The following is a 26,740-nucleotide window of genomic DNA, read 5'->3' as shown; positions in this document are numbered from 1 at the left end:
CCATGAATGACCCCAGAGACACCAAGGCCACCTCGGGTTCCTCCGTGGGACGGTAAAGCTGCCCCGCTCGCCCTGATTGCCCACGGCCCACGAGGGGACACCCAGTGCACAGCTCCCGCCTGGCATCACCACCCCAGGGACTGCGCTCTCCGTCTCTGCTCCCCTAGCCCGGCCGCTGGGGGGCACCAGGAGTGAGGGTCGGAGGGAGGCCTGGGGTGGGGTCGGGGGCCGATTGTGACTCTTGGCTCTTTATGACTTGGGGGCCTCTGACTGCCAGGGTGGGTCTGTGTGACTCCCAACAGCCCTGGGCCTGGTGACCGCGTGACCCGGGCGGAGGCGACGCGCCCACTGCTTCCCGAGGACACCATGGCCCAGCGCCCCGGCCCCCGCGCCTCGGACAGCAGCCCCGGCCCCGGGCCCAGCGCTAACACCACCGACGGCGGCCCCCGGGGATCCGCGCCCCACGCGCGCCGTCGGCCCCGCCGCAGCCGCTCCCGACGCTCCCCGCCGCCCGCGCGCCCGCGCAGCCCCACGCCCCGCGTTGGCCGTCGCGCCGCGACCCCTAGGCCCAGCGCCCCGCGCCCCCCGCGGGCGGGGCTTGCACAATGCGCCGCGCAGCCCCGGCCCGTTGCCCCGGGCGACCGCTGGACACCCGGCGGCGCGGCGGGGCGCGGGGGCGCAGCGCGCGCCACGGGGCCGATCCCGGGTGAGCACTGGCCCCCTCGCCTCGGAGCCCCGGACCTGTGCCCCTGCGGATGCCAGACAGGACCTGTGCCCCGCCCTGCTTGAGCCCTCGGGAATCCCTGACGCGCCCTCCCCCGTCCCGGGACTCCAGACCCCCCTCCCCTCGCCCCAGGATTCTAGACGTCCTGCTCGGAACCCCAGGACCACTCTTCCTTGGAACGCTCACCCCTTCACCTCTCCACGCTGCTCTCGGGAGCCCAGACCTTAGTCCCACCCCCTCCGCCCGCCCTCCCACTCCCGTTGGCGCTCTAGCCTTGCCCACCCCCGTCCTCGGAAGCCCGGACCTACCCCTACAAACCTAGACTTGCCCCTCTCCCCCCAGACCTGCCCCGAGACCCTACACCTGCCCTCCCCTCAACCTGGCTTCAGAGCCCCGGCACCGACCTGCCCCGCCCCGCAGGGATGCCCTCCGGCCGCGAGCCCTCGCCGACGCCCCCTCTCCTTGCAGGGGCGCAAGCAGGCGCGAGGAAGGGTGAGCTGCCGGAGGCCGGGATGGAGCCGGGAGAAAGGAAGGGGCTCCCGTCCGCTTCACTGGAAGGAGACCCGAGAGAAGAGAACAGTCAGTCTTCTTCGCCCACCTTCTGGCCGCTCGCGGTTCGGGGCGCGAACGGGGTGGGGGCAAGCGGCTCAGACGCGAGGCGCAGGGCCCGGGGTTGACTCAGGACGTCCAGGGGCATGAAGGCCCGCCGGGGCGGTCGGGGACCCTGGCCGCGGAGCTTGTGCTTGGGCCCGCTCTTCTCCGGACTCCCCCCCCCCCCCCGCATCCTCCAGCCCCCTGCCCTCCACCTTTCTGCCCACCAAGCTGGTCGACTTCAGAGCTCAACTTGGGAAAGTGGTGCGAAGTCAGATGCTCAGGTTAAGGCGCTGTCCGGGGAAGTCCTGGCGAGCCCTCTCCTAGATCTGAGTAAATCCGTGCACTTGCCTTTTTGCCAGGGCGCGCATTCTCGTTGGTAAATACCTAAGAGCGAGCTCACTGGGTCCAGGGTAGGCTCCTGTTCAGCTTTATGTTCCCGCGCGGGTAAGAGTCTCAGCTGCTCCACATCCAGGCCAGCAGTGGGCATCGTCCTGTTCATTCTGGGCATTGGGTGGGTGTGGGGGCCGCCTCACTGTGGTTTCCATTTTACTTTCCCTTCTGGGGCTCTTTGTGGAGTATCTGTTCCAGTCTTTTGGCCGTTATTAAACTGGGTTGTGGGTTCTTCCTTATTAAGTGGTAGGAATTCTTTGTCTCTTCTGGACGGAGACCAGTTCTTTGTCAGTTAGATGTATTATAAATACCTCTGGTCCATGGCTGGTGTTTTCAGCCACTTAATGATTCCTTTTGAAAATCAACTTCTTAGTTGTAAGGAAGTTTAATAGTCAATTTTTTCTTCTATAGTTAATGCTTTTTGAGTCTTACTAGGAAATCTATATCTACCCCATTGTCCAGAAAACGGTATCCTATGTTTTCCTTTAGAAACTTTATAATGTAACATTTCACATTCACCTCCACAATTCACAGGGATTGACTATTTTGTATGGAGTGAGGTAGGGGTCAGTGGGCAAATGTTCACTCTTCCCCCATGTGAATATCTAATTGACCCAGGTGGGCCCTGCAATGTCACCTTTGTGGAAAATCAGGCCTAGGCCTATTTTTTGTTTTCCATTCTGTTTTATTAATTTCTCTGCCTATCCCGAGTCCATTCTACCCTGTTTTAATTCCAGTAGCTTTATAATAAGTCTTAATATTTTGTAGTGTAAGTCTTCTGACTTTATCCTTCAAGATTTGTTTAGGTTTTCTTAGACTTTTGCATTACCATATAAATTTTAGAATCAAATTGTTAATTTAACACACACCCACACACACAAGTCCTGCTGGGATTTTAATTTTGGTTACATTGAATCTATATAGCAATTTGGGTGAAACCTAACATTTTATCAATATTGAGTCTTTCAACCCAGGAACATTTAGTTCTTTGATTCTTATCAACAGTGTTTTGTAGTTTTCAGAGTACAGGTACGGAAGACCTCTTTTGTTAGATTTACTCCGAGATATTTGATGTTTTTTAGAGATAACATTGTTGAGTTTCATTTTCTAATTATTCCCAGTATATAAAAGTATAATTAATTTTATTGTACTGACTTGGCATTTGGTGACTTTGCTAACTAATTCTAATAGCTAGTAGATTCATTTAGATTTCTTATGTACACAATCATCTGCACATCTTTTCAGTTTTTATACCTCTTATTTCCTTTTCCTGCATTATTGCATTGGCTACTACTGTCAGTATAATGTTGAATAGAAGTGATGTAGTGGACATCTTTTTTTGTTCCCAACGAAGAAAGGTCAGGGATCATGACCTGAGGAGAAGGCAGACGCTTAATGGACTGAGCCACCCAGGTGCCCCCTTTGTTTAATCTTTCATTTACTGAGAGAAGTAGGTTAAATATCTCAATATGATTGTGGATTTTCTTTTTTTGTTTTTTAGCTTCGTCAACTTGTTTTTTTTTTTTAAGATTTTATTTATTTATTTGACAGAGACAGAGATAGCGAGAGCAGGAACACAAGCAGCGGGAGTGGGAGAGGGAGAAGCAGGCTTCCCGCTGAGCAGGGAGCTGGATGTGGGACTCGATCCCAGGACCCTGGGATCATGACCTGAGCCGAAGGCAGATGCTTAACGACTGAGCCACCCAGGCACCCTGTCAACTTGTATTTTTATATATAATTAAGTTCATACACATTTGGAATTTTTATATCTCCCTGACAAATTGATCCTTTTAATATTATGGACTATCTCTTTTTTGTCTTTGATAATTATTTTATTAAAGTTCTGTTAATATTTATAAGTAAATATTAGTATGTAATTAAATATTTACTAAGTATCTCTAAAAGTGACATTTTCTAAATAACTAAACTCTTTTTTCACCTTTGATAAGATGGACAATAATTCCTTACTAAAATCCAACACCCAGAATATATTCATATTTCCCCATTAAGTCCCAGAGTTGGTTTGTTCAGATCATGATCTGGTCAAGGACCACACATTGCATCAGGCTGTCCTTTCTCTTCGCTATCGTTTGATCTGGAGTGGCCACCCCTCTTGCCTTGTGTTTTCAGGATCTAGACTTGATGAGGACAACCTCTTGTTCTGGAGAAAGTCCTACCTTTGGGACTCGTCTAGCTGTTGGCCTTGGGGTGGTTTACTTTCCTCCTCTGCCCCTTCTCTGAGCCTTGTGATCTGGAGATGAACTCTGGAGACCTGATGAGATTTGGGTTGAGTGTTTTGCCAAGACTCCTCGGAGGTGGTGCTGTGCCCCTAATTTGCCCGCAGAGTCCGGCCGTGCTGTTGCCAGTGCTGCAGCCCGTCTCCGGACCAGTGCTGGCCAGACCCCTCCAGGGTAGGGTCGTGTTCCCGTGGCCACCTGAGGAGTGGAGCTGTGGCACTTGGTGACTACCCAAGGCCCCTGAGTGGGGGTGGGGGGCTCCCCAGAGAATCCCTCTGAGATGGGACAGGAGGTTGGGCAGGAGGTGGTGCTGGAGGTTGATGGGAAAGTACTTCTGGATCAGTGAGGAACACAGGCCTGGGCAAGGGGATGTCGCTGTAGGCTGCAGCGACTCCAGCCCCCGCTCTGGACACACCACCACCCCTGCACCCACTCACCCGCCCCTCACTCTCCCCAGGGGACCAGCTGCCCTGGGAGGCCCTTGTTTGAATGGCCGGTCCTCCACAAAGAACAGATGAGGAGCTGCGCTCTTTAAGGAGCGTTGTCCTCCCCGGCGGGCCTCCTCAGCCTCCGTGAAGTTCCAATCCTTCCAGAAGGTGTGCCCAGGTGCTTATTTCTGCCCCGCAGTTATGGGCTTCCAGGGAAGGTGTTGGCACGCAGGTGTCTCTGATGGCCTTGGGTGAGGATTGTGTTTGCACTGCTCTCTCACTCTCGAGAGTCTTCCTGGACGACTGGACTGGGTCTGGCCAGTGACCATCATATTTTGTGACACTCCAGCGGTCTACACTCAGCCCTCCCACCTCTGCACGCTGCTTCTGCATCTTTTTGCTGTCCCCCATCCCAGTCTGTAAGTGCCTCAAGATGCCCTGAGATCACCTGGGGAGAGGGAGAGCTCAGATCCCTCCAGCCAGGGCAGCCCGTGCTTAGAAACCAAAGGCCGGGTGCCACAGAGGGTTGTTGCCAGGCTGTTTATGGGTGTCTCAGTTCACCAAGAGTTTTCAGCCTGAATGGAAATTAGGGCTTATTAAGACTTTCTGCATCTGTTGACATGGGATTTACGACTTTTCCTGACTCTTTTACAATGTCTGCTTTTCTAATCCAGCCTTGGAATAACACAAGGCGGCCGTGGCATGTACGATTCTGTCCTCTGTGTGGGAGTCACACCGGCCTGTGACCTTCCTTCCCTGGAACGTGCTGGCCTCATACAACGAGTTAGGTGGGGCCATGCCTTTTCTACTCTAGAAATGAATTGTACAAGATTAGATGTTCCGTACCATTCACCCAAGAAGCCATTAGCCCTGGAGTTTTACTGATGGGAAGGTTTTAAATGACATTTTTATGCTTCTTCTCTTTTTTATTAGTTGGTCTCACCAATTGTTTATTAATTTTGTTAGTCATAAACCTTTGGCTTGACTAATCCTCTATTGGATTTTTAAAAATATTTCATCAATGTCTCCTTTCTGTTAATTTTCTTGTATTTCTTTGGGTTTAAATTTACCGTTTTTTCTAACATCTTGAGACGGATGCTTAACTCACTGTTTTTAGCCTCTGCTATTTTCAAATATATGCATCTACAGCTAAAAATCTCTTTATAAATACAACTTAACTACAGCCCAAAGATTAGATATTCGGTATTTTAATTATCATTTAGCTAAGAAATATGCGGTACTTTCCATCTCAATTCCTTCAGCTCGTGGCTTGCTCGGTTCCTGGCAGACCCACATGCACGGCACATGTCTGTGGCTTCCGTGTCTTGTCCCGTCATTCTGCTAACGCTGGCTTTGCTCGCTCTAAGGCCATGCTCTCGGACCGGGGGTGCCGGGGGCCGTGTCCTTGTGCCCCCCAGCCCCTCCCACCCTCCCTCTGTTCTGGTTTTTGTCCCCATGGACCCCACATGGATGAAACCACTCACTGTGATTCCTTCTGTGCTGGGCTTCATGGGACATTTACATTGAGAATATTTTTTTTCTCAGTCGGTGCTTTACATTTTCCTTTTCTTAACAGAGCAGAACATGTCATTTTGCCAACTTTGCTGGTGCTTTTTGCCTGATCCAGGTCTGTGCTTTCTGCCAGAAGCTTTGTGTGTCTGGCTTTCACATGGAGGCCAGGGGTCCACGTCAGATGAACTGTTGTGTGTTGTCAGCTGGGGTTCGATTTGTTTTCTGCATGTGAACATGCAGTTGTCAGAACACCATCCCCACTGAAGGGCTTTGCTGCTTCTGTCTGTATTGATTGGCTGTGCAGTTGTGGGTCTCTGGGGCCCACAGGGGGAGGAAGACAGCGGGCGGGTGGAGGGGTGTCTGCTGCTGGCCTGTCCCGCCTGCGATGTTCCCTGGACATCCAAGCACCAGGAGTCCTGGAGGTGTCAGGAGGTCTGGCGGTGTGGGTGGAAGGTGTACATTCCAGGAGTCTGGGCATGGTGGAATTGAAAATTCCAGTGAGTGGGTGTGGACAGGAAGCATAGAGTCTGAGATCCAGGCCTGGGCACTTCCAAGGTTAGGGCATAGAGAGAGAAAAAGGGCTTCAGTGAGGAGGAGAAGGGGGGGCCAAGGGGAGCAGGGCTGGCCAGCCAAGTGTCCGGTGCTCCCAGGAGCCAGGGCCTAAGGGAGTGACAAGGGATCGGCTTGTGTATGTATGACTTCAGCATGAGTGGTGTCCACGGTGGAGTCCAGCAGACAGGGGTGTGGAGAGAGGTGGAAGGCAGGAGTGTGGAGAGGTGTGGGGTACAGAGAGGAGGGTTTTCATTTTAATTTTTAAGGTGTGTGCTGCTGGCAGTCTGGTGGCCATAGTCAGGGGAAAGAGTGGGGAGGGCTGGCCCTGACAGAGCCTGAGGGGGGTGGTCATGGCGTGGTGTGGCCACAAAGTGGGTGGGGAGCACAGCAAGGAGAGAGGGTGCCCAAGCCAGAGCTGCAGGGGAGGTGGGCGGGGGGCAGAGAGAGGACATGGCCAGGGGATGGCGGGTTGGGGGGCGCAGCCTGGGGAGGGGGCTTAGGGCTTGCAGGAGGAGGGTCTGAGGGCCGGAGGTGGGCTGGGCGGAAGGTGATGGGTGTGCGGGTGGGCTGGGCTTTTACCTTAGCCTGGATGTCTGTTTCTCTTCTGCAGAATTAAAACAAGGAATTTCCCAAGACTTGACTTCTTCCCCCAAATTAGACAGATACAAAATAGCAAGACAATTAACAGAAAAGGCCATCAAGGTAAATGTCTTTTGGGGCTGGGGGGTGTACTTTTTTAAAGTTTTATTTATTTCCGTAATCTCTTCACCCCACGTGGGGCTCGAACTCATGACTCGGAGATCAAGAGTCCCGTGCTATTCAGACTGAGCCAGCCAGGCACCTCAAGGTGGGGGGGCACTTTTTAAACGTGGAAACTTATTTTGGAATTTGGAGAGCGAGTGGGTTGCCTTTGAGTGCTGAGCTCCCAGCTCCCCTCAGTCCGCCAGCCTGGGTTGGCCCTGGACCCCAGCACTGGGCCCCAGGGGGAGGGGAGCGGGGGTACGTCCTGTTGTTTACGGGGCAGCAGGGTCCATCTGCTGTCCTGAGAGCACCAGGAGCCTTCGCTGGGGAAAGGTGGTATTCTCTGGCTTTGCCCTGCGTTGGCGGCCCTTGCTCAGAAGGCTGGATGTGAAGGGCTCGGGAAGTCCAGCGCATCACCCACGGGGACATGCTCCTGAGGCTCTTTGTGCACCTGCAGAGCACGGGTCGTGAACCCCGGTCGCCATGGGACGGGCTGGGTGCACCAGGTGCGCTGTCTCCAGCAGTCCTGCCCTGGGGAGCGGGACCGTGTCACCTGCCTGATCCTGGTGGCTGTGTGCGCTCTCTGGGATTTCATACCAACGAGCCATACCAGCTCGTTAATTCTCAGGTTTCCTACTGAAGCCTAAAAACAGGTGAACATTTAGGGCTATAAGCATCCCTCTAAGCATTCGTTAGCTGCTTTCACAAGCTTTTATTTTTGTAGTACTTTAGTTGAGATGTAGTTCAAAGTATTTTATAATTCATATTACTACTTTTCATTGATTGTGAGTTACTTAAAAGTAGAGTTCATGTCTATACTTCTGGGGTTTTTTTTCTATTTTTTTCATGTATACAAGATTTTCTCATTTTATTTTATTATTAATTTTTTCCTTTTATTTAAATTCAATTTAATTAACATATACTGTATCATTAGTTTCAGGGGTAGAATTTAGTGATTCATCAGCTGCATATAACACCCAGTGCTCATTACATCGCGTGCCCTCCTTAATGCCCATCACCCAGTTACCCCGTCCCCTCTCTCCCCTCCAGCAACCCTCAGTTTGTTTCCCATGATTGAGTCTCTTACGGTCTTTCTCCCTCTCTGATTCTGTCTCATTTTTCCTTCCCTTCCTTTATGCTCCTCTGTTTTGTTTCTTAAATTCCACATAAGAATGAAATCAGATGATAATTGTCTTTCTCTGATTGACTTATTTCACTTAGCATAATACCCTTTAGCTCCATCCATGTCTTTGCAAATGGCAAGATTTCATTTTTTTGATGGCTGCATAATAGTCTATTGCATATATATACCACATCTTCTTTATCCATTCATCTGTCGATGGACATCTTGGCTCTTTCCACAGTTTGGCTATTGTGGACATTGCTGCTATGAACACTGGGGTGCAGGTGCCCCTTCGGATCACTATGTTTGTATCCTTTGGATAAATAATTGGTTTTTTTTTCTGTTTATTTTGTTACTGATTTCTAGCTTGGTTGCATGTGGTTGAAAATGTAATCTGCATAATGTTATTCCATTGAAGTGTGTTCAGACTTGCTTTACGCCCAGCATTTTGTGCGTTTATGTGAAAGTTGATGTGGGGTACCCCACTCATAGACATCAGGGCAGAGCTGGTTATTTGCATTGTTCAAGTCTTTGAGGCTGACGGAAATCTCTGGTCTGTGGGTTCTGTCACTGACTGAGAGAAGCATGTTAAATACCCTTTTATCAGTGTGGATTCCTTCACTTTGTAGTTGTCAAATTTTGCTTTATATAATTTATAGCCCTCTTACTAGGAGCATACAAAAGCATCTTCCTGGCGAATTGAATCTTTTTGTAAATTATGGCATGATTTTCTTTACTTTAGGGGTTTATTTTGTCACAAAGGCTGTTTTGTCTCATATTTAGATCCTCTTATGTTCTACCTATCTGTACGCTTGTGCTTTTGATTTTCTCTTGTAAACATCATAGATTGAGATTTTAGAAATCCAGCCTGGCGCTCTTCACCTTTTACCCGGAGCCTTTGGTGGGTTTATCTATGACTGCACCCCTGGGGTCCTCGGGCGTCCCCGTGTGTCCCTGCCTCCTTCCCTCATTCAGTCTGCCCTGTCTGCTCATTTTGTGGCTCTGTGTGGACTGATTACATTTTAAATTCCATTTCCCCTCTCTTGTATGTTACAAGTCTTATACTCCGTTTTTCTTCCTTTTGTAGTTACCTGAGGAATTTTATCCTGTTGATTAAAATAATCAGCTTTTCTGAAGTTGTTCAGTTTGACTGTAAAAGGTGGGCGTCCTTGCTGGGGGTCAGGTTTCCTGCCTGTCTCTCCACGTGGCAGCCGCTCCGTGGCCAAGTTCATCCCATCCCTCTGTCCTGGTGCACAGCCCCGTGGGGGACGAGGGCAGCTTTGGACAGGTTTTCTGTGTAGAAGGAGGCTCAGAGAGGTCCTCTGACCTGCTGGGTCTTTCCTGTGGGTGCTAGAACTGGAACTCACAGCTTCTGGCCCAACACAAGCTTTCTTGTATGTGTTCCTGGGTGTGGGGCGCAGGTCCTCCTTGTGGGAACTATAGGATATGTCTGCTACCGATGTTGTGTAACAAACCAACATGAGCTTAGCTACTTAAACGCTTAAACATTTATTATCTCACAGCTTCTGCAGGGGCCTCTGCTCAGGATCTCTCGAGGCTGAAATGAGGCATCATCTGGGCTGGGATCTCATCCGGAGGCTCAGCTGGGCAAAGATCCGCCTCCAGGCCCCGTTGGCTGGTTGGCAGGATTCATTCCCCTGTGCCAGTAGAGCTGGTTTCTTCAGAGCCGGCACTGGGGAGAAGGTCTCTGCTGCTTTGGCTCTCCAACTTCAGGGACGCCCTGGACCCTCTTTTTAAGAGGTGCACCTGATTAGGCCAGGCCCACCCAGTATAGTCTTGTCTTTTGATTCATTCAAAGTCATCTAATTAGGGACACCATGAGTTTGAGCCATTCCCCTCCTGCCCTGCCTGCTCCCACAAACTCGTGAGGCACTGAGCTAACTGCTGACCCTGCCGTGTGGCCGTCCCCCCTGTCCCCTGCCAGGTGAAGGTGTGCAGGCCGTACCTCAGCAGCGTGGGCCCAGGGCCCAGCATGACCGTCACTGTCCCGTCTCCCATCCCTCAGCTGGGAAGGCCTCGGTACACGCCACCCGCTGCCACCTCCCTGCCTGGTCCCAGCGTCTGTGTTCATGTCCACAGTCACGGGCAGAGTCCCCAGCTTCCTTGGTGCTGGCCTCATGCTCTTGGCACTCCTGTCCCTCTGGCCCTTCTTGGGTGGTTGAACGGCTCTTCCCTCTCACTCCTCCTCGAGCCGCAGGCACCCGTCCCCTCGCCCCCAGCCCGAGAGACTGTCACCTTCGTAGAGAAAAGAAAGCCTTAGAGTGCATGGCCTCCGGCCTCAGCCCCACCTTCCAGACCAGGACCTGCCCTGAGCTGGGCACGTGCCCATTGTCCTGGTGTTGCGGGGCCTCCTAGCCTTCGTGGGAGTGACACCCACATGTGCAAGGCCCACAAAGAATGAGCACGTGCCACAGAGGAGGGCCCTGCTCCGTGCCCATGTGCGTTCTTGGATGTTTCTGCGTGTTTTCCTTGGAGCGGGACCTGAGTGTCATCCCACCCACTGGCACAATCTGTCTCACTCTGCCTTGAAGGCTCCCCTCACAGACAATTAACCACCTTGTCTTTCATTCTTTAATTTAAAATATGCTCTTGCAATTTGAGGAAAAGAAGATTTTCTCCATCTACGGGCACTACCCAGTGATACGGGCCACCCTTCGAAGAAAGGGCTGGGTGGAGAAGAAGTTCCACTTTCTGCCCAAGGTCGTCCCGAATGCAGACGATGACAGTGCGGGCGTGCTTGGTAGAGTATCGAAGGCGTCTTGTCTCTCAGTGCAAGGCTTGTGTGCGTGTTTTTCAGAGGGCCAGAGTGAGTCACACCTCTCTGGGGAGTGCTGTTCTGGCCTGAAGAGCCTGTGACTTGCTCCCCTGCATGCGTGGAGGTCTCCCTGGGTAGGCAGAGGCCGTTGCCCTCCCGGCCTGCCTTCCCCAGGTAGCCCCACACCAGGCCTGTGCTTTCAAAGCCTGGTCTGGTTGCTTCTCAGTGTCCCCCTGTCCATGCCCACGACTTCTCAGTGTCCCCCTGTCCATGCCCACAACAGGCCTCCTCCTCCCATGTCTGGGCAGTTGCCACCATCCTTCAGTGGCCCTGCCCTGTCTGTCTCTCCTCTAGGAGTCCCCACTGGTCACTCCTCGGTCACTCTGCCCAAGGCCCCGCCTCCCACTCTGCAGAGAGCATCTGCACTTTCTTGGGCCTGGGGTCTGCACGGGGCCAGCTCCTGTCACTGTCCTGCTCCCGTGCCCCTCTCCACCACACTTATCCCAAGGCTGTCTGTCCCGCCCCACACCTGGGGTCCCGGACCCTGGGACTGCACCTGGCGGAGGGGCCATGCAGTGAACACTGGGGCGGGAAGACGAAAGGCCCCTGGAGATGAGTTGCTGAGGCGTCAGCAAGTGCGCCGTGGCCGTGGAGGCTGCTGGCTATGTGGCGTGGGGGCCGTGCTGAGATGCTCAGGCCCAGACAGGCTGACGGCTCTCTGGGGGTTGTTTGCAGAACATAAATGTGCTGAAGGCAAAGAAAACCAAGAAGAGGCTTTGGAGAAGACAGATGACATCCATGATGTGATGGTAGGTCCCCACACCTGAGCTCCTGTGGGCCAGGCAGGCCTCAATCTCCCCACGCCTCCTCACACTGTCACCTTCCCTGGGCCGTATCCTGGGGACGGGTGGCAAAGCCGGTCACACCAAGCTGCTGGACGCATGTGCATGCTTGCACTCATGTGTATGTGTGAGCACGCTCGTGTGTGCCCACATGCACCCGTGTGCATGCATGTACTCATGCGCACCTCTGTGTGTGCACTCGTGTGTGTCCACGTGCACCCGTGTGCATGCATGTACCCATGTGCACCTCTGTGTGTGCACTCGTGTGTGCCCACGTGCACCCGTGTGCATGCATGTACCCATGCGCACCTCTGTGTGTGCACTCGTGTGTGTCCACGGGCACCCGTGTGCATGCATGTACCCATGCGCACCTCTGTGTGTGCACTCGTGTGTGTCCACGGGCACCCGTGTGCATGCATGTACTCATGCGCACCTCTGTGTGTGCACTCGTGTGTGTCCATGGGCACCTGTGTACATGTATGCATGTGTGTGCTCATGTGCATCTCTGTGTGTGCTCACGTGTCCGTGTGCACTCGTGTGTGTCTGCATGTGCATCTGTGTGCGCTCGTGTGCGTCCATGTGTGCCCGTGTGCGTGCATGCACTCGTGTGCATCTGCGTGCGTGTGCTTGTGTGCATCCATGTGCACCCGTGTAGGTGTGTGCACTTGCGTGCTGCCCTTCATACTTTTGTCTGACAGTTCATGCCTCACTTGAACAAATGGGAGAAAGTGACAACAGAAGCTGTGGATGTCGCTCTGGAGTAGGAAGGAAGGCTGAGTCCAGCATTTGGGATAAGTTTTAGGAAGTGATGCTGGCGGCCAGCTCCCTGCTCCCTCCGGGCACTCTTGTTGGCATCGGGATGGGAGGATCCCAGTCCTGCCCTAACATGGGGTCAAGGTAGACTAGCCCGTGTTACAGAATAGTAGGTGTGTCCTCAAATGCTGGTCTACAGAGAATGACCCCGCAGGGTCTTCAAGGTGTCAGAATTTTGGATAATGTTTTCCTTTCCTTGTATCTCTTTGGTAAGAATTTTTGAGCACATAGGTGCTCTTGTTTGTAAAATCAGCTGCCAAGGGCATCTGGGTCCCCGCACTCCGGTGGCCCTGGCTGCTGGCTCTGAAGGAGTGGGGGCAGGGAGGAGGCTGGCTCCCACAGTCTCCGGGCCACGAGGCAGTGCACTCACCCCATGCCCCCGTGTGGCATGTCCCAGAGCCCCACAAGGACACCCACGGGCGGGCAGCCCTGGCCTCGCTCAGCCGCACACATGGGAGCTGCTGGTGGCGCGGAGCCCGCCCTTGCTTCCTGAGAGCAGAAGCCCCGCATGCGGGCGGTTTCCCCCAGTGCAGCACACAGTGGCTCCCCAAGGAACACCGCTGCCAGCCTCCCGGACCAGAGAGTCACAGACCACACACTTCCAGTGTCATTTAATACCTGATTTCCATGGTATGGAGGGTCCTCAAAAAGTTAGAAATAGAGCTACCCTATGACCCGGCAGCTGCACTCCTGGGTATTTGCCCAAAGGATACAAACATAGGGATCCGAAGGGGCACCTGCACCCCAATGCTCACAGCAGCAATGAGCCCAATACCCAACTGTGGAAGGAGCCCCGATGTCCATCGACAGATGAATGGACAAAGAAGATGTGGTCCATATACACAGTGGAATATTACTCTACCACCAGAAAGTATGAATACCCACCATTTACATCGATGCGGATGGAACTGGAGGAGATTATGCTGAGTGAAATACGTCAGTCAGAGAAAGACCAATAGTATATGATCTCACTGATATGTGGAATTTAAGGAGCAAAACAGATGATCATAGGGGAAAGAAAAAAAAAAAGAGAGGGAGACAAACCATAAAAGACTCTTAATGAAAGAGAACAAGCAGGGTTGATGGAGGGAGGGGGTGGGGGAGCGGCTAGATGGGGGATGGGCATTAAGGAGGGCTCTCATGAGGGGCACCGGCTGTCGCATGGAAGTGCTGAATCACGAATTCTACACCTGAAACCGATTTTACCATATATGCTAACTAACTAGAATGAAAAAGTCTGATTTCCTTCACTCTTACTTACATCCCAACATCCAAAGATATGAACCTTGGATATAGGGTATTGATGAGGGTCTTTTTCTTGCCAGTCCAGGTTGGTAAAAAACGAAATGCCGTACTTCCTCTGGACTATCAAAAGGGACGTCATTGACTATCACAGCCTGAGCAGTGACCAGATGCTGAATCACTACGGGAAGACAGCTTCCTTCACCACCAAGGTGAGAGGGAGGGCTTGGGGGAGGCGGGCGCGAGCAGGTGCAGGGCAGCGCCTTGCCTCCTGCAAGTCCAGTGGCTGAGTTTGGGAGGGCCTCGAATGGACTGGTCGCCTCGGGGCTCCTCCCCAGGATGAATGCTGCCCGGGCAGAGGCCACACTGCCCGTTACCAGTGTCCAGCGGCCCTCAGCACCTGCTCCACTAGCATCCCCAGAGCCCCATGTGCCCTTAGCCCTGAGTCCCACCTCTGGGTACGCAGGCCAAACCTCAGGCAGGGCAGGTGGGGGCTGCCACCACAGCCCCGCAGAAGCTCTGCACTCTGGAGAGGCCCTGGGTCCCAGGGAGAGCCAGGCCGCCTCCCCCCTGCACAGGGCCTTCTGGCTGCAGGCGGCGTGGGCACCTCCTGTCCTCACGGCCTTTTGGTCCCACGGCCCCATCCCGTGACTCTGAGGGCTGAGGCTCAGGGGTGGGGTCAGCCCAGGGTGGACAGGCCTGCCTGTACCCAGGTGGGAGAGCTTGGGGAGAGGGGCTCCTGGGCAACAAGGAGACCATCCCCCCAACAGGCAAGGATGACACGGGGGTCGGGGTGAGGCTCGCACCACCCCCAGGGCTCCCTGTGGGGGTCTGGCCCCATGCATCCTCCCCCGGACTCAGCTGCTGGCCTCCTTCAGGGTGCGGGCGATAGCTGCAGGGGGCCCAGTCGGGCTGGGCTCCCCACAAAGGCCCCCATGTAGCGTGGCCACCAGTGTGCCCAGCAGGCACCGCCTCTCCCAGGGGGCACTGGGCACTTTTTCCCAAACGGGGCCCGTGGTGAGTGTGCCCAGAAGCTTGCTCCCTCCTTCCTGGGGCCTGGGCCCAGCACCAGTTAGGGACCCTGGGAGATAAAGGTGGGACCTACCACCCTGTGCCCTCAGATGGCCCTGGCCTGCACAGGGGTCACCCTCTTGTTTGAACCAGCTGGCTGGGGGCAGGAGGGGCAGGGAGGCCGGGGGGTTCTGCTCCAAGAGCCCCTTGGAGCGGGTGCCGCCAGCCAGACCTGTGGGCGTTCAGGCTGGTCTGAGGGACCAGCAGGTGGCCTGTGGGGGCCTGACATGCCGCTGTCTCTGGAGATCGGGCTGTGTGTGAACATGAGGAGCCTGCCATGGTATGTCCAAGCCAACCCTGACTCCTTCTTCCCGCGCTGTTACTGCCTCTGCACTGAGAGCGAGAAGCAGGAGTTCCTGGGTAAGTCAGTGGCGGGGGGCGGAGAGCACCTGGTGTCAGGGCCCCTCTGTGGTCCACCTCCTGCTGAGGGGCTACAGGGGCCTTTGGAAGGGAGGTGGGCTGGGCCACACTGCAGGGCCGGGGACTGGTGGGAGGTGATGGCAGACGGCCTGGTCCTGTCCCAAGGCCCAGGGGCTTCGGCTCCATTTCGAGGGGTGAGGGCTGGTCCAGACACTTCCATGGGCAGCATCGGTAAAGCAGGAGGCATGGGAGGCTGGTGGAGGCTGTGGAGGCTGGTGGAGGCTGTGGAGGCTGGTGGAGGCTGGTAGAGGCTGGTGGAGGCTGGTGGAGGCTGTGGAGGCTGGTGGAAGCTGGTGAGGCTGGTGGAGGTTGGTGGAGGCTGGTGGAGGCTGGTGGAGGCTGTGGAGGCTGGTGGAGGCTGGTGGAGGCCGTGGAGGCTGGTGGAGGCTGGTGGAGGCTGGTGAGGCTGGTGGAGGCCGTGGAGGCTGGTGGAGGCCGTGGAGGCTGGTGGAGGCTGGTGGAGGCCGTGGAGGCTGGTGGAGGCTGGTGGAGGCTGGTGAGGCTGGTGGAGGCTGGTGGAGGCTGGTGGAGGCCGTGGAGGCCGTGGAGGCTGGTGGAGGCTGTGGAGGCTGGTGGAAGCTGGTGGAGGCTGTGGAGGCTGGTGGAGGCTGGTGGAGGCCGTGGAGGCTGGTGAGGCTGGTGGAGGCTGGTGGAGGCCGTGGAGGCTGTGGAGCTGCGTGTCAGCAGCTTGGTGCTGATTGGGTTTCTGGGGGAGGTCAGCATGGGGATGGTCCTGGGACCCAGGTCTGAGCACCTGTGGGCCACGGGCTCTGGCCTGAGGACCGAGGGAGGATTCCTGGTTTGACCTGCCGAGAGAGAGAGACAGAAAGTGAAGGTCAGAGCAGGTGGGCAGTGTACATTTGGGGTGACTGTGTTTTCTGAGCGCCTGATCTGGGGGCCGTGGAGATGTGGCATCTACCAGCACCTGTCCCGTATGTCCTGACCCCACTCCTAGGAGCAAACAGACACAGGCAGGACAAGGCAGGGTCCACGGGGGCTGGAGGTGAGAAGTGCAGTGGAGGGGAGGGTGGTGGGCAGGGGCATCTCAGAGAGGGGGTGCTGGTGCGACCCGGAGGGAGGGAGGTCTGAGGGGACCAGGCTGGAGGAGGCCATGTGCCCACGTGCCCGCAGGGCACAGGGTCTAGGAGTTGGCGGGCAAGCTCAGGGGCATTTGTTCTGGTGGAAGGAGACTCAGGTGAGAAGCTCTGGGCCCTGGAGGAGCTGGGGAAGGGAGCGCACGTTCCAGATGTTTCCAAGGAGGCAGCAACTGCTTGGCTGGCAGGTGGGGCCTCCTCTGCTGAGATGAGCAAGGAGCAGGTTTTGGTTTGGTTTTGGTGAGAAGGTACCAGAATTTCCTGCAGACCTCCCAGAGGGCACGCGTGGGAGTGGAATTGGCTAAGACAGGCCTCAGAGCGTGGGCTCGCTGATGGGGATATGGGCCGCCTTTCCTGGCCCAAGAGCACTCAGAGCCAGGCCAGCCCCAAGCCTGGGTCTGTGGGACCCAGAGCTGCCTTCCGTGCCAGGTGGGTGTGGCAGGGCCCCTCTGGCCATCCACACCGGGAGCCGTGGAAGCCAGCATGTCCAAGGAGGTCCAGAGAGCCTCCTGGGATGGGGAGGGTCCTCGTGTGTCTGCAAGGGGCTTCTGTCCTCTGGTGCAGGGCTGAGGGCACAGGGAGCCGGGACAAGGACAAGCACGTGGCTTCCATGGGCTTGGCCCTGGGTGGGGGTGGGTAGAGCAGGAGGGAGGCTGGGAGGCGTGTGCTGTGGAGGTATATTAGACTCCCATCTGCAGAGGAGCGGGAGGGAGAAGGACCAGGTTGGAGGCGCGGGCTGAGGGCAGAGTGAACGGCCCCTCGAGGCGGCGAGGGCAAGAAGGGAGGCCGCTGCAGGCTGTGGGGCACTGGGGCTGAGGACAGCTGGTGCTGGCCGAGGTCCCTGGTCCCCAGCGCCGGCAGAGGGGCGAGGCCTTGCTGTCCTTTCAGACGACTTCCGGCGCACAGTGGCCTCCAGCATCCTCAAGTGGGTGGTGAGCCAGCAGAGCTACAGCGGAGGCAAGCCGAGCATCGAGGGGGAGGCCTGCGAGCCGGGCTCCGGCAGCAAGAAAGGTGTGTGGGGCTCAAGGCTGCACCGTGCGCGGAGGGCTGTGCCAGGAGGGGCAGTGGGGCCACGTGTCCAGGGTGGTGTTGTCCCCCGCCCTGCAGAAGAGGGTGACAGGGAATGGCTTTCCTGCGTGGTGTAGGGCCACGTGGCGTTAGGCCTACAAAACCCAAATAAGTGTTTTGTTGTTCACTTTCTCAGAGCATTTTTAGGTTCACAGCCCAGTGGAGCAGGAGGTACAGGGATTTCCCATACATGCCCCGCCCCCCCCAGCCTCCTCTACTATCACCACCCCCACCGGTGGTGCGTTTGTTACGATCCATGAACCTACGTTGACGCGTCCCTGTCACGCAGACCACAGTCGGCCTTGAGGTTCACTCTTGTGCGGGGCGTTGTGTGGGTTTGGAGAAACGTGTAAGGGACGGATCCACCATTATGGCGTCCACAGAGTCACTTCACTGCCCTCAACGTCCTCGTGCTCCCCTGTCCCTCTCTCCTCCCCAGCTCCTGGCCCCCCTGGTCCTTTTCCTGTCTCCGTAGTTCTGCCTTTTCCAGAATGTCCTCCGGTTGGAATCGTACAAACGTAGCCTTTGCTGATTGGCTTCCTTCACTCAGGGATATGCATTCAAGTTTCCTCCAAACTGCACAGCTTGGTAGCTCATTGTCTGGATGGTCCATGGTCTGGCTTGTTTATTCATTCACCTACTGAAGGACAATTTGGTTAGGCAATTATGAGTAGAGCTGCTACAAAAATCTGTGTACAGGTGTTTGTACAGGTGTAAGTTTTCAGCTCATTTGGGTAAACACCAAAGAGCATGATTGCTGGATACTGTGGTAAGAGTATGTTTGTTTTGGTAAGAAACAGCCAAGCTGCCTTCCACAGTGGCTGGGTCATTCTGCCTTCCCACCGTTGGCGAGCGCTGCTCCTCATCCTCCCTGTGTTTGGTGGTGGTGGTGCTCTGGATTTTGGCTGTTCTGATAGATGTGCAGTGGTACCTTATTGTTTTCATTGGCAGTTCCCTGGTGACATATGATGTTGAGCATCTCTTAATATACTTCTTTGCCATCTGTAAATATATTCTTTGGTGAGAAATCTGTTCAGCTTCCCTGCTGTTTTAAATTTTTTTATTGTTGAGGTTTAAGAGGGTTTGTGTGTGTGTGTGTGTGTGTGTGTGTGTGTGTGTGTGTGTTTTGGATAACAGATGTGTCTGTTGCAAATATTTTCTCTAAGTCTGTGGCTTGTCTTCTCATCTTCTTGACTGTCTTTCATGGAGCAGAAGTTTTTAACTTTAATGAAGTCCAGCTTACCAAGTATTTCTTTCATGGACCGTGACTTTGGGGTTGTATCTAAAAAGTTATCACCATACCCAGGTTCATCTTGGTGGTCTCCTGTGCTATCTTCTAGGAGTTTTATAGTTTTGTGTTTCACACTTGGGTATATGATCCATTTTGAGTTAATTTCTAGGAAGGGTGTAAAATCTGTGTCTAGATTCTTTTTTTTTTTTTTTTTTTTTGCACCTGTTCCAGCACCATTTGTTGAAAAGAACCACTTTATCCCATTATATTGTCTTTGCTCCTTTGTCAAGGATCAGTTGATCATATTTTTGTGGGTTTATTTCTGGGCTCTTTATTCTGTTCCAGTGACCTATTTGTCTATTATTTTATGAATACCACACTGTCTTGATTACCATAGATTTGTGGTAAGACTTGAAGTTGAATAGTGTCAATTCTCCAATTTGTTCTTCTCCTTCAATATTGGGTTGGCTATTCTGGATCTTTTGACTCTCCATATAAACTTTAGAATCAGTTTGTCAATATCCATAAAATGCCTTGCTGGGATTTTGATTGGGATTGCATTGAATTTATAGATTGAGTAGGGAAGAACTGACATCTTGACAATGAATCCTATTCATGACCATAGACTATCTCACCATTAATTTAGTTCTCCTTTGATCTCAGTTATCAGATTTTTGTAGTTTTCTTCAAATAGGTTTTGTTAGATTTATTTATTTATATATTTATTTAATTTGGGGGCTGCTAATGTAAATGGTATTGTGTTTTAAATTTCAAATTCCAATGATTCATTTCTGGTGTGTAAGAAAGTGATCGACTATAATCATTTATTAGTTCCACGAGTATTTTTTGTCAATTCTTTCAGATTTTCTACATAGATAATCATGTCATCTGTGAATAAAGCCAGTTTTATTTCTTCCTTCCCAATCTGTATGCCTTTTATTTTATTTTCTTGTCTTATTACATTGGCTAGGATTTCCAGTACAATGTTGAAAAAAACTGGTGAGAGCGAGGAGGTCCTGCCCTGCTCTTGATTTTAGAGTGTAAGGTTCTAGTTTCTCATCATAAAATATAATGTTAGGTATAGGGGTTTTTTGTATATATTCTCCTTTTTTTAAAAAGAAGATTTTACTTATTTATTTTAGAGAGAAGGGGGAAGAGCAAAGGGAGAGAGAAAGGGAGATAATCTCTAGCAGAATCCACACTGAGTGTGGAGCCTGAGGGCTTTAATTTTGGGGGGCTTTAATTTTTAAAAAATTAAAAAATTTTCTTGAGATCATGACCTGAGCCAAAACCAAGAGTTAGATGCTCAACTGACTGAGTCACCCAGGTACCCGTATATATTCTTTATCAAGTTGAAGGAGTTCCTCTCTATTCCTAGCTTGCCAAGAGCTTTTATCATGAATGAGAGTTTAATTTTGTCAAATGCTTTTTCTGCATCTATTGATATGATCCTGTAATTTTTCTTCTTTAGCCTATGATGTATAATAGATTGATTTGATTAATTGATTTTCAAATGTCAAACCAGTTTTGATATCTGACATATATCCCATTTGATATGGTATATGATTCTTTTTATACATTATTGGATTTGTCTTGCTAATATTTTGGTGAGGATTTTTGCATCTATGTTCATGAATGATTTTCTTTTAGTTTTCTTTTCTTTTGCCTTAGTTTTCTTTTCTCATGTCTTTCTCTGGTTTTGGTATTAGGGAAATGCTGGCCTCAAATAATGAGGTAGAAAGTATTCCCTTTGTTTCTATCCACTGAGATTGTATAGAATTGGTATAATTTCAGGTGGCACCTGGGTGGCTCAGATGGTTAAACGTCTGCCTTCGGCTCAGGTCATGATCCCAGGGTCCTGGGATCGAGCCCCACATCGGGCTCCCTGCTCTGCAGGAAGCCTGCTTCTCCCTCTCCCACTCCCCCTGCTTGTGTTCTCTCTCTCGCTGTGTATCTCTGTCAAATAAATAAACAAAATCTTTAAAAAAAAAAAAAAAAAAGAATTGGTATAATTTCTTCCTTAAATGTTTGGCAGAATTCACCAGTGAACCCATTTGAATCTGATGCTTTCTGTTTTAGAAGGTTATTAATTATTGATTCAATTTTGTTAATAGATACAGGCCTATTCAGATTGTCCATTTCTTTTTGTATGAGTTTTGGCAGGTTGTGTCTTTCAATAAATTGGTCTGTTTCACGTAGATTATCAAATTTGTGTGCATAGAGTTCATAGTATTCCTTTATTATCTTTTTATGTCCATGAGATCTATAATGATGTCTCTTCTTTCTTTTATGATATTAGCAATTTACATCCTCTAAACTTTTTTTTTTAGTTAGCCTGGCTAAAGGTTTATTAATTTCATTGATCTTTTCAAAGAACCAGCTTATTTTCTCTATTATTTCTTGTTTTCAATTTATTGATTTCTGCTCTAATTATTGTTTATTTTCCTCTGCTTATTTTGGATTTCTTTCTTCCTTTTTTGGTTTCCTGAGGAGGAAGCTTAGATAATTGATCTTAGATCTTTCTTCTTTTCTAATGTATGCATTCACTGAAAGCTGTAAATTTCCCTCTACAATGCTTTCATTGCACCGTCAAAATCTTTTCATTTTCATTTGGTTCAAAATATTAAAAATATTTTCTTGGGATTTTTTTTTATTTGACCCATGTGTTACTTAGATGTATGTTATTTAATCTCCAAGTATTTGGGAGATTTTCTTTTATTGGTTTCTAGTTTAATTTCATTTTGGTCTAAGAACACATGTTGTATGATTCCTATTCTTTTAAATTCGCTAACGGGTATTTTACGACACAGAATGTGGTCTAACTTGGTGAATGTTCCATGTGAACTTGAGAAGAATGTGTGTTCTGCAATTGTTGGATGAAGTAGCCTGCAGACGTCAATTACATCCAGTTGATTGATGGTATTGTTGAGTTCTACTGTGTCCTGATTTTCTGCCTGCTGGATCCATCCAGTACTGACGGAGGGTATTAAAGTCTCTAACTGTGATAGTGAATTTGTTCGTGCAATTCTATCAGTTTTTGCTTCACATATTTTGATGCTCTATTGTTAGGTGCCTATACATTAAAGATTGTTATGTCTTATTATAGTATTGATCCTTTTATCATTATGTAATGTTCTCTTTATTCCTGGTAGTTTCCTTGATCTGAAGTCTGCTCTGTCTGAAATCAATGCACGTACTCCTGCTTTCTTTTGATTAGTCTCATGTGGCATACTTTCTCCATCCCTGTACTCACAATCTATATATGTCTTCATATTTAATGTGGGTTTCTTGTTGAAAATATACAATTGGGTCTGATTTTTTATCCACTGTACAATTTCTTTTGGTTGGTGTTTTCAGGCCATTGACGTTTTAAGTGATTATTGATATAGTTGGATAAACATCTACACATTTGTTATTGTTTTCTATTTGTTGTCCTTGTTCTTTCTTCGTGTTTTTCCTTCCACTCTTTTTCTGCCTTTTATGGTTTAATTGAGCATTTCATATGATTTCATTTTCTCTCCTTTTTAAAAATTTTTTAATTTTTTAAAAGATTTTATTTATTTATTTGACAGAGAGAGAAACAGCAAGAGAGGGAACAAAAGCAGGGGGAGTGGGAGAGGGAGAAGCAGGCTTCCTGTGAGGCAGGGAGCCCGATGCAGGGCTCCATCCCAGGACCCTGGGATCACGACCTGAGCCGAAGGCAGATGCTTAATGACTGAGCCACCCAGGTGCCCCTCCTTTTTTTTTTTTTAAAGAGAGAGAGCATGTGTGAGTGTGGGGGAGGAGCAGAGGGAGAGGGAGAGAGAGAATCCCAAGTAGACTCCACAGTGCGGAGCCCATCACGGAGCTCTGAGACCATGACCTGAGCCAAAATCACGAGTTGGATGCGTATCCACCTGAGCCACCCAGGCGCCCCCATTTTCTCTCCTTTCTTAGCATAGCCGTTGTACTTCCTTTCATGTATTTTTCATGGTTACCCTAGAGTTTGCAATAGACATTTACAACAAATCCAACTCAGTTTTTCAAGTAACACTGTACCACCTCACCATAGCACAAGAATTTTATAACAAAATGTTCCTAGTTCCTCCCTCCTGGGCCTCGTGTCATTGCTGCCGTTCATTTCACTTCTCCATAAGCTATAAGCATTGAATACATGGCTGCTGTCATTATTTTTATAGTAATTATTATTGTTCTGTCAGATCAACTGAGAATAACAAAAATATTTTTATGAAAAATAAGAATAAGAAAAATAAATAAGAAAAGTTTTTATTTTGCCTTCATTCATTCCTTCTCTAATGCTCTTCCTTTCTTTACGTGGCTCTGGCCTATATTATTTTCCTTCTCTCTGGAAAACTTAACATTTCTTAGCAGGTCTACTGGCAAAAAAATCCCCCCTCCTTTTTTTTTTGATCTGATGCCGTGTTCTGTAGTCCTGTGATGAGGGCTCAGTCTTTTGTGAGCGTGTGTCCCTGGACGGGGAACTTCACTAGTACTTCTCCGTCTTTACCCCCTTTGGTGGGACAGGATGGCTGGAGGGGCTGGAGCAGGTCAGGCTCTGGGTAACACTTGCTCCTGAGGACAGGCCTTGTTAAGAACAGAATGGTCTGGCAACTTTCGGGACGGTCACTTTCCTTTCTTGGCAGAAGCAGGGGGGCATTTTCTCCCATATTCATGGTGAGAACCAGGTCAAGTTCCTGGAGGTAAGAATGACAAAAGCATGCCTCCCCCCAAAAAACTGACCCTCCTGGGGTTTTTGACTCAGATTTGTCCACACTGAGCCTTCAGCAGTTCATCAGTTAGAGCTCGGGTTTTTCTCTCCTGGTGTTGGTGTCTGGGGAGGTTTCTGCTTAGGGTTTTTGATCCAGTGAGTTGTGATTCTCTGTATCAGCCTGACTGTCTCTGAGATTGGGGGGCAGCAGTTTGTCTTGTGACCTCAGTTCTCTGATGGAGCAAAGAAGAGTTGTTGATTTTTCAGTTTTACTTTTTACTTGTTAGGATGGATTGGCAACTTCCAGGATCCTTCTATGCCTGACCAGAAAACAGAAGTGCAAATTTTCACTTTAAAATGGCTATTTTTATGTTCTGTGAAAAAATTCACCTCCATACAGTTTAAAAACACATATTATAATCTCTACGGCAACTAGGTGAACTGCAGCACTTTCTCCTGGGTCCAGAACCGCTGGGGTCCTGGGTCTGCGATGCCTCAGCCCCCGCCACCCCAAGTTTGTGGAGCTGGTTTTGTACACCTTCCAAGCCTCCTCGTCCCTCCGGGCTCCTACCCCGTAACCACCCATCCAGTTACTGATTGTCAGCTCCTTCTCCTTCGGGGACCAGGGGGCTGGGCTGCCTTGTGTGGGAGCTGGGTTCCTGGAGGTTCGCTCTTACCTGGATGGGAGGACTCCCTGCGCTCAGTGCTTCCTGAGACCCACGGGTCCCAGGAGCATGAGATGCTGCGTAAGAGGTCGGACGCAGGCAGCCGCCAAGCACACACGGGCTTGTGGGCATCAGGCAGGATTGCCCCCCAAGTACTTACTGAGTACCCAGTGTGTGCTCAGAAAAGTACAGGTTTTGTACCAAGTTTGGAAGTGGTGCTGCCTGGTCGCCCACGGGGCTGAGTCTGGTTGGAGGGTGTGTGCGGCGGGGGGAGGCGTGCTTGGGGCCCAGGTTGGCTGCCCAGAGAATGCTCGGAGGGCTGGGGTGGTTTTTGTGCAGTGCCCCAGGTGGTCCCCACTCCGCATCCTGTGCTTGGGTTTCAGCTTCCAAGAATGCCAAATCTAAGCTCACGGGCCTCTCGGGACAGCTCGTGGACACTGCGTGCAAGGTGTGCCAGGCCTACCTGGGGCAGCTGGAGCACGAGGACATCGACGTCTCTGAGGACGCCACCAAGGACCTCACGGAGGACGAGTGGAAGGACCTGACAGAGCAGTACTACTCCCTCATTCAGTAAGACGCGCCCGTGCGGAGCCCTCCAGCCGTGCCCGGTGCTCGGTGGCAAGAGTCAGCACGCACCCCGATGGCTCACCTAAAGTGGGGATGTGGGGGCGGGCATCAGGAGTTGTCTAAGGAAGTCCTGCCTCTGGGACATCTGAAGCACCTGCCTGGGGATTGGGGCATCTGTCTGGATGTTGGGGTACTTGTCTGGGTGTTGGGGTACCCAGATTCACTCACTGTTGCCTATCTCACCAAGTCCCTGTTGGCTTATAAAAGGATGACACCTCCTTGGGGGCACCTTTGGGTACCATCGCCTTAAGCACTTTCCACACTGTTCATGTCTTTTACCCCATTTGAACGCCACAGGTGGGCTCTGGATAGTCAGGACCAGCAGAGGCCTTGCCTGGCCCAGCCCTCCTGACTCTCCAGGACCTTCAGTGCCCCTTGCTGCCTGGGAATCCAAAGGCTGAGCCTGGCTTTCCCCCTTTCTCCTGAGGGCTGGATCCTTCACAGGCTAGAGACCCAGCACCCCCTTTTTTCCTTTTTCAGAAGTCTGACTTTATTGTGCCTAGATGTGGTTTTCTTTGTTATGTCCTCTACCTAGAGATTTTGGAGATTTTTTAATACGTGGGTTGGAATCTTTCATCAATTTTGAAAAGTTCTCAGCCATTATCTTCAAATATTGCTTCTGCTTCATTCTGCTCCTCTCCTTCTTGGACTCCAGTGATATGCATAGCTGACCATGTGACTGTGTTTCACACGTCTCTTTGCTCTGTCCTGTTTTCCTCGTTCCTTTTTCCTCTCTGAGTCTGAGTTTGTGTATTTTCTATCAACCCATCTTAAGGTTTACCAGCCTTGTCTTCTGCTGTCTCCAGGCTGATTGTAAATCTGCCCAATTCTAACTCCAGCATTGGGATGTCCTTCTTGTGTCGTTTGTCTTTGCCCTTTACTCTCCGTCAGATTTTTCAGCCTCTTCTCGGTCTCTTTTTGTGTGCTGCCCCTTGTCCGTAAAGGAAGCGCAGACAGAAGTTTATGCTGTTTCCTGAGAGGGGCTCACACTCCCTCTGTTGTAGGTATAGTGTGCGGCTGGTGTCCCCAGCCAGTTAGCAGGGGCGGGGCCAGACTGCAGCTCTGGGCAGGTTCAGTGCATTCTGGTGTCAAGTGTCTCAGGAGTGAACCTGAAAGATATTGTTGAAGACCCTGTCCCCCAGGAGAGTCTTCTCCCCAAGTGCCACAGGAATGGGAGGTCTCACTGTCGTTACAGCCCAGACACACCATCTTCGTGCCCTGGGAAAAACTGGCCATGTGTTTTGAGCATCACTAGACTTAGGTCTTTCATGCCAGTTGACATGGCCATGTGGCTTCTCATTCCTTAAGAAAATCCTTCAGCTTATGCCAAGCCTAAATCTCAACCTTCACCCAGATTTGGCAAATATTCTTGGGGAATAAAATGGCCAACAAACTCGGTTCACCCAAGAAAGGCTTTTCTGTGCCTAGATGTAGTTCACCTATTCCTCTTTACATCCACAACCCTCTGATGTTTTGAGAAACATGCATTTTGCAATTTATCTGGTTTTTTTTCCTACTTGTCATAACAGGCATAATGGCTAGCCGCTACCTACTCGTTATGACCTAAGTAAGGAAGCATCCTAATTATTATTAATAATTTTATTTTATCTCCTGTATTTGGTTTCTGGTTACACAATTTTGTTTTTATGTTTCAGGGTTTACCTTAGAGATTACAGTATACATTCTTGATTTATTATTGCTTATCTTCAGTCAGACCTCCACTAGTTCCCAAACAGCATCACAGCAGTGGGATTCCATTCGCTCTCTTCTCATTCCTTATGCTCTTGTCATTTATTTCACCTCTCTCTATATATTTTCTATTTTTAAAAAGATTTTATTTATTTATTTATTTAGAAAACGTGCAAGTAGAGGGAGGGTCAGA

General features: G+C 51.0%; 1 protein-coding gene across 1 annotated transcript in view; it reads left to right on the top strand.

Annotated features, from left to right (window-relative positions):
* The first annotated feature begins 1,196 nt into the window (after positions 1-1,196).
* TTLL8 (tubulin tyrosine ligase like 8) overlaps positions 1,197-26,740 on the top strand; it is a 39,175-nt gene continuing 13,631 nt past the window's right edge. Inside the window, exons 1-8 of the mRNA XM_078074133.1 lie at positions 1,197-1,303; positions 7,048-7,139; positions 10,924-11,062; positions 11,813-11,886; positions 14,058-14,186; positions 15,291-15,405; positions 17,448-17,570; positions 24,615-24,801. Coding sequence (XP_077930259.1) covers positions 1,237-1,303; positions 7,048-7,139; positions 10,924-11,062; positions 11,813-11,886; positions 14,058-14,186; positions 15,291-15,405; positions 17,448-17,570; positions 24,615-24,801 — 926 coding nt within the window. The 5' untranslated portion in view covers positions 1,197-1,236. The remainder of the gene's footprint in view (positions 1,304-7,047; positions 7,140-10,923; positions 11,063-11,812; positions 11,887-14,057; positions 14,187-15,290; positions 15,406-17,447; positions 17,571-24,614; positions 24,802-26,740) is intronic.

Source organism: Halichoerus grypus, chromosome 6 (assembly GCF_964656455.1).
Source record: "Halichoerus grypus chromosome 6, mHalGry1.hap1.1, whole genome shotgun sequence".
In the NCBI taxonomy this organism is placed as follows: Eukaryota; Metazoa; Chordata; class Mammalia; order Carnivora; family Phocidae; genus Halichoerus; species Halichoerus grypus.
This window is presented reverse-complemented; position numbering and strand designations above follow the sequence as displayed.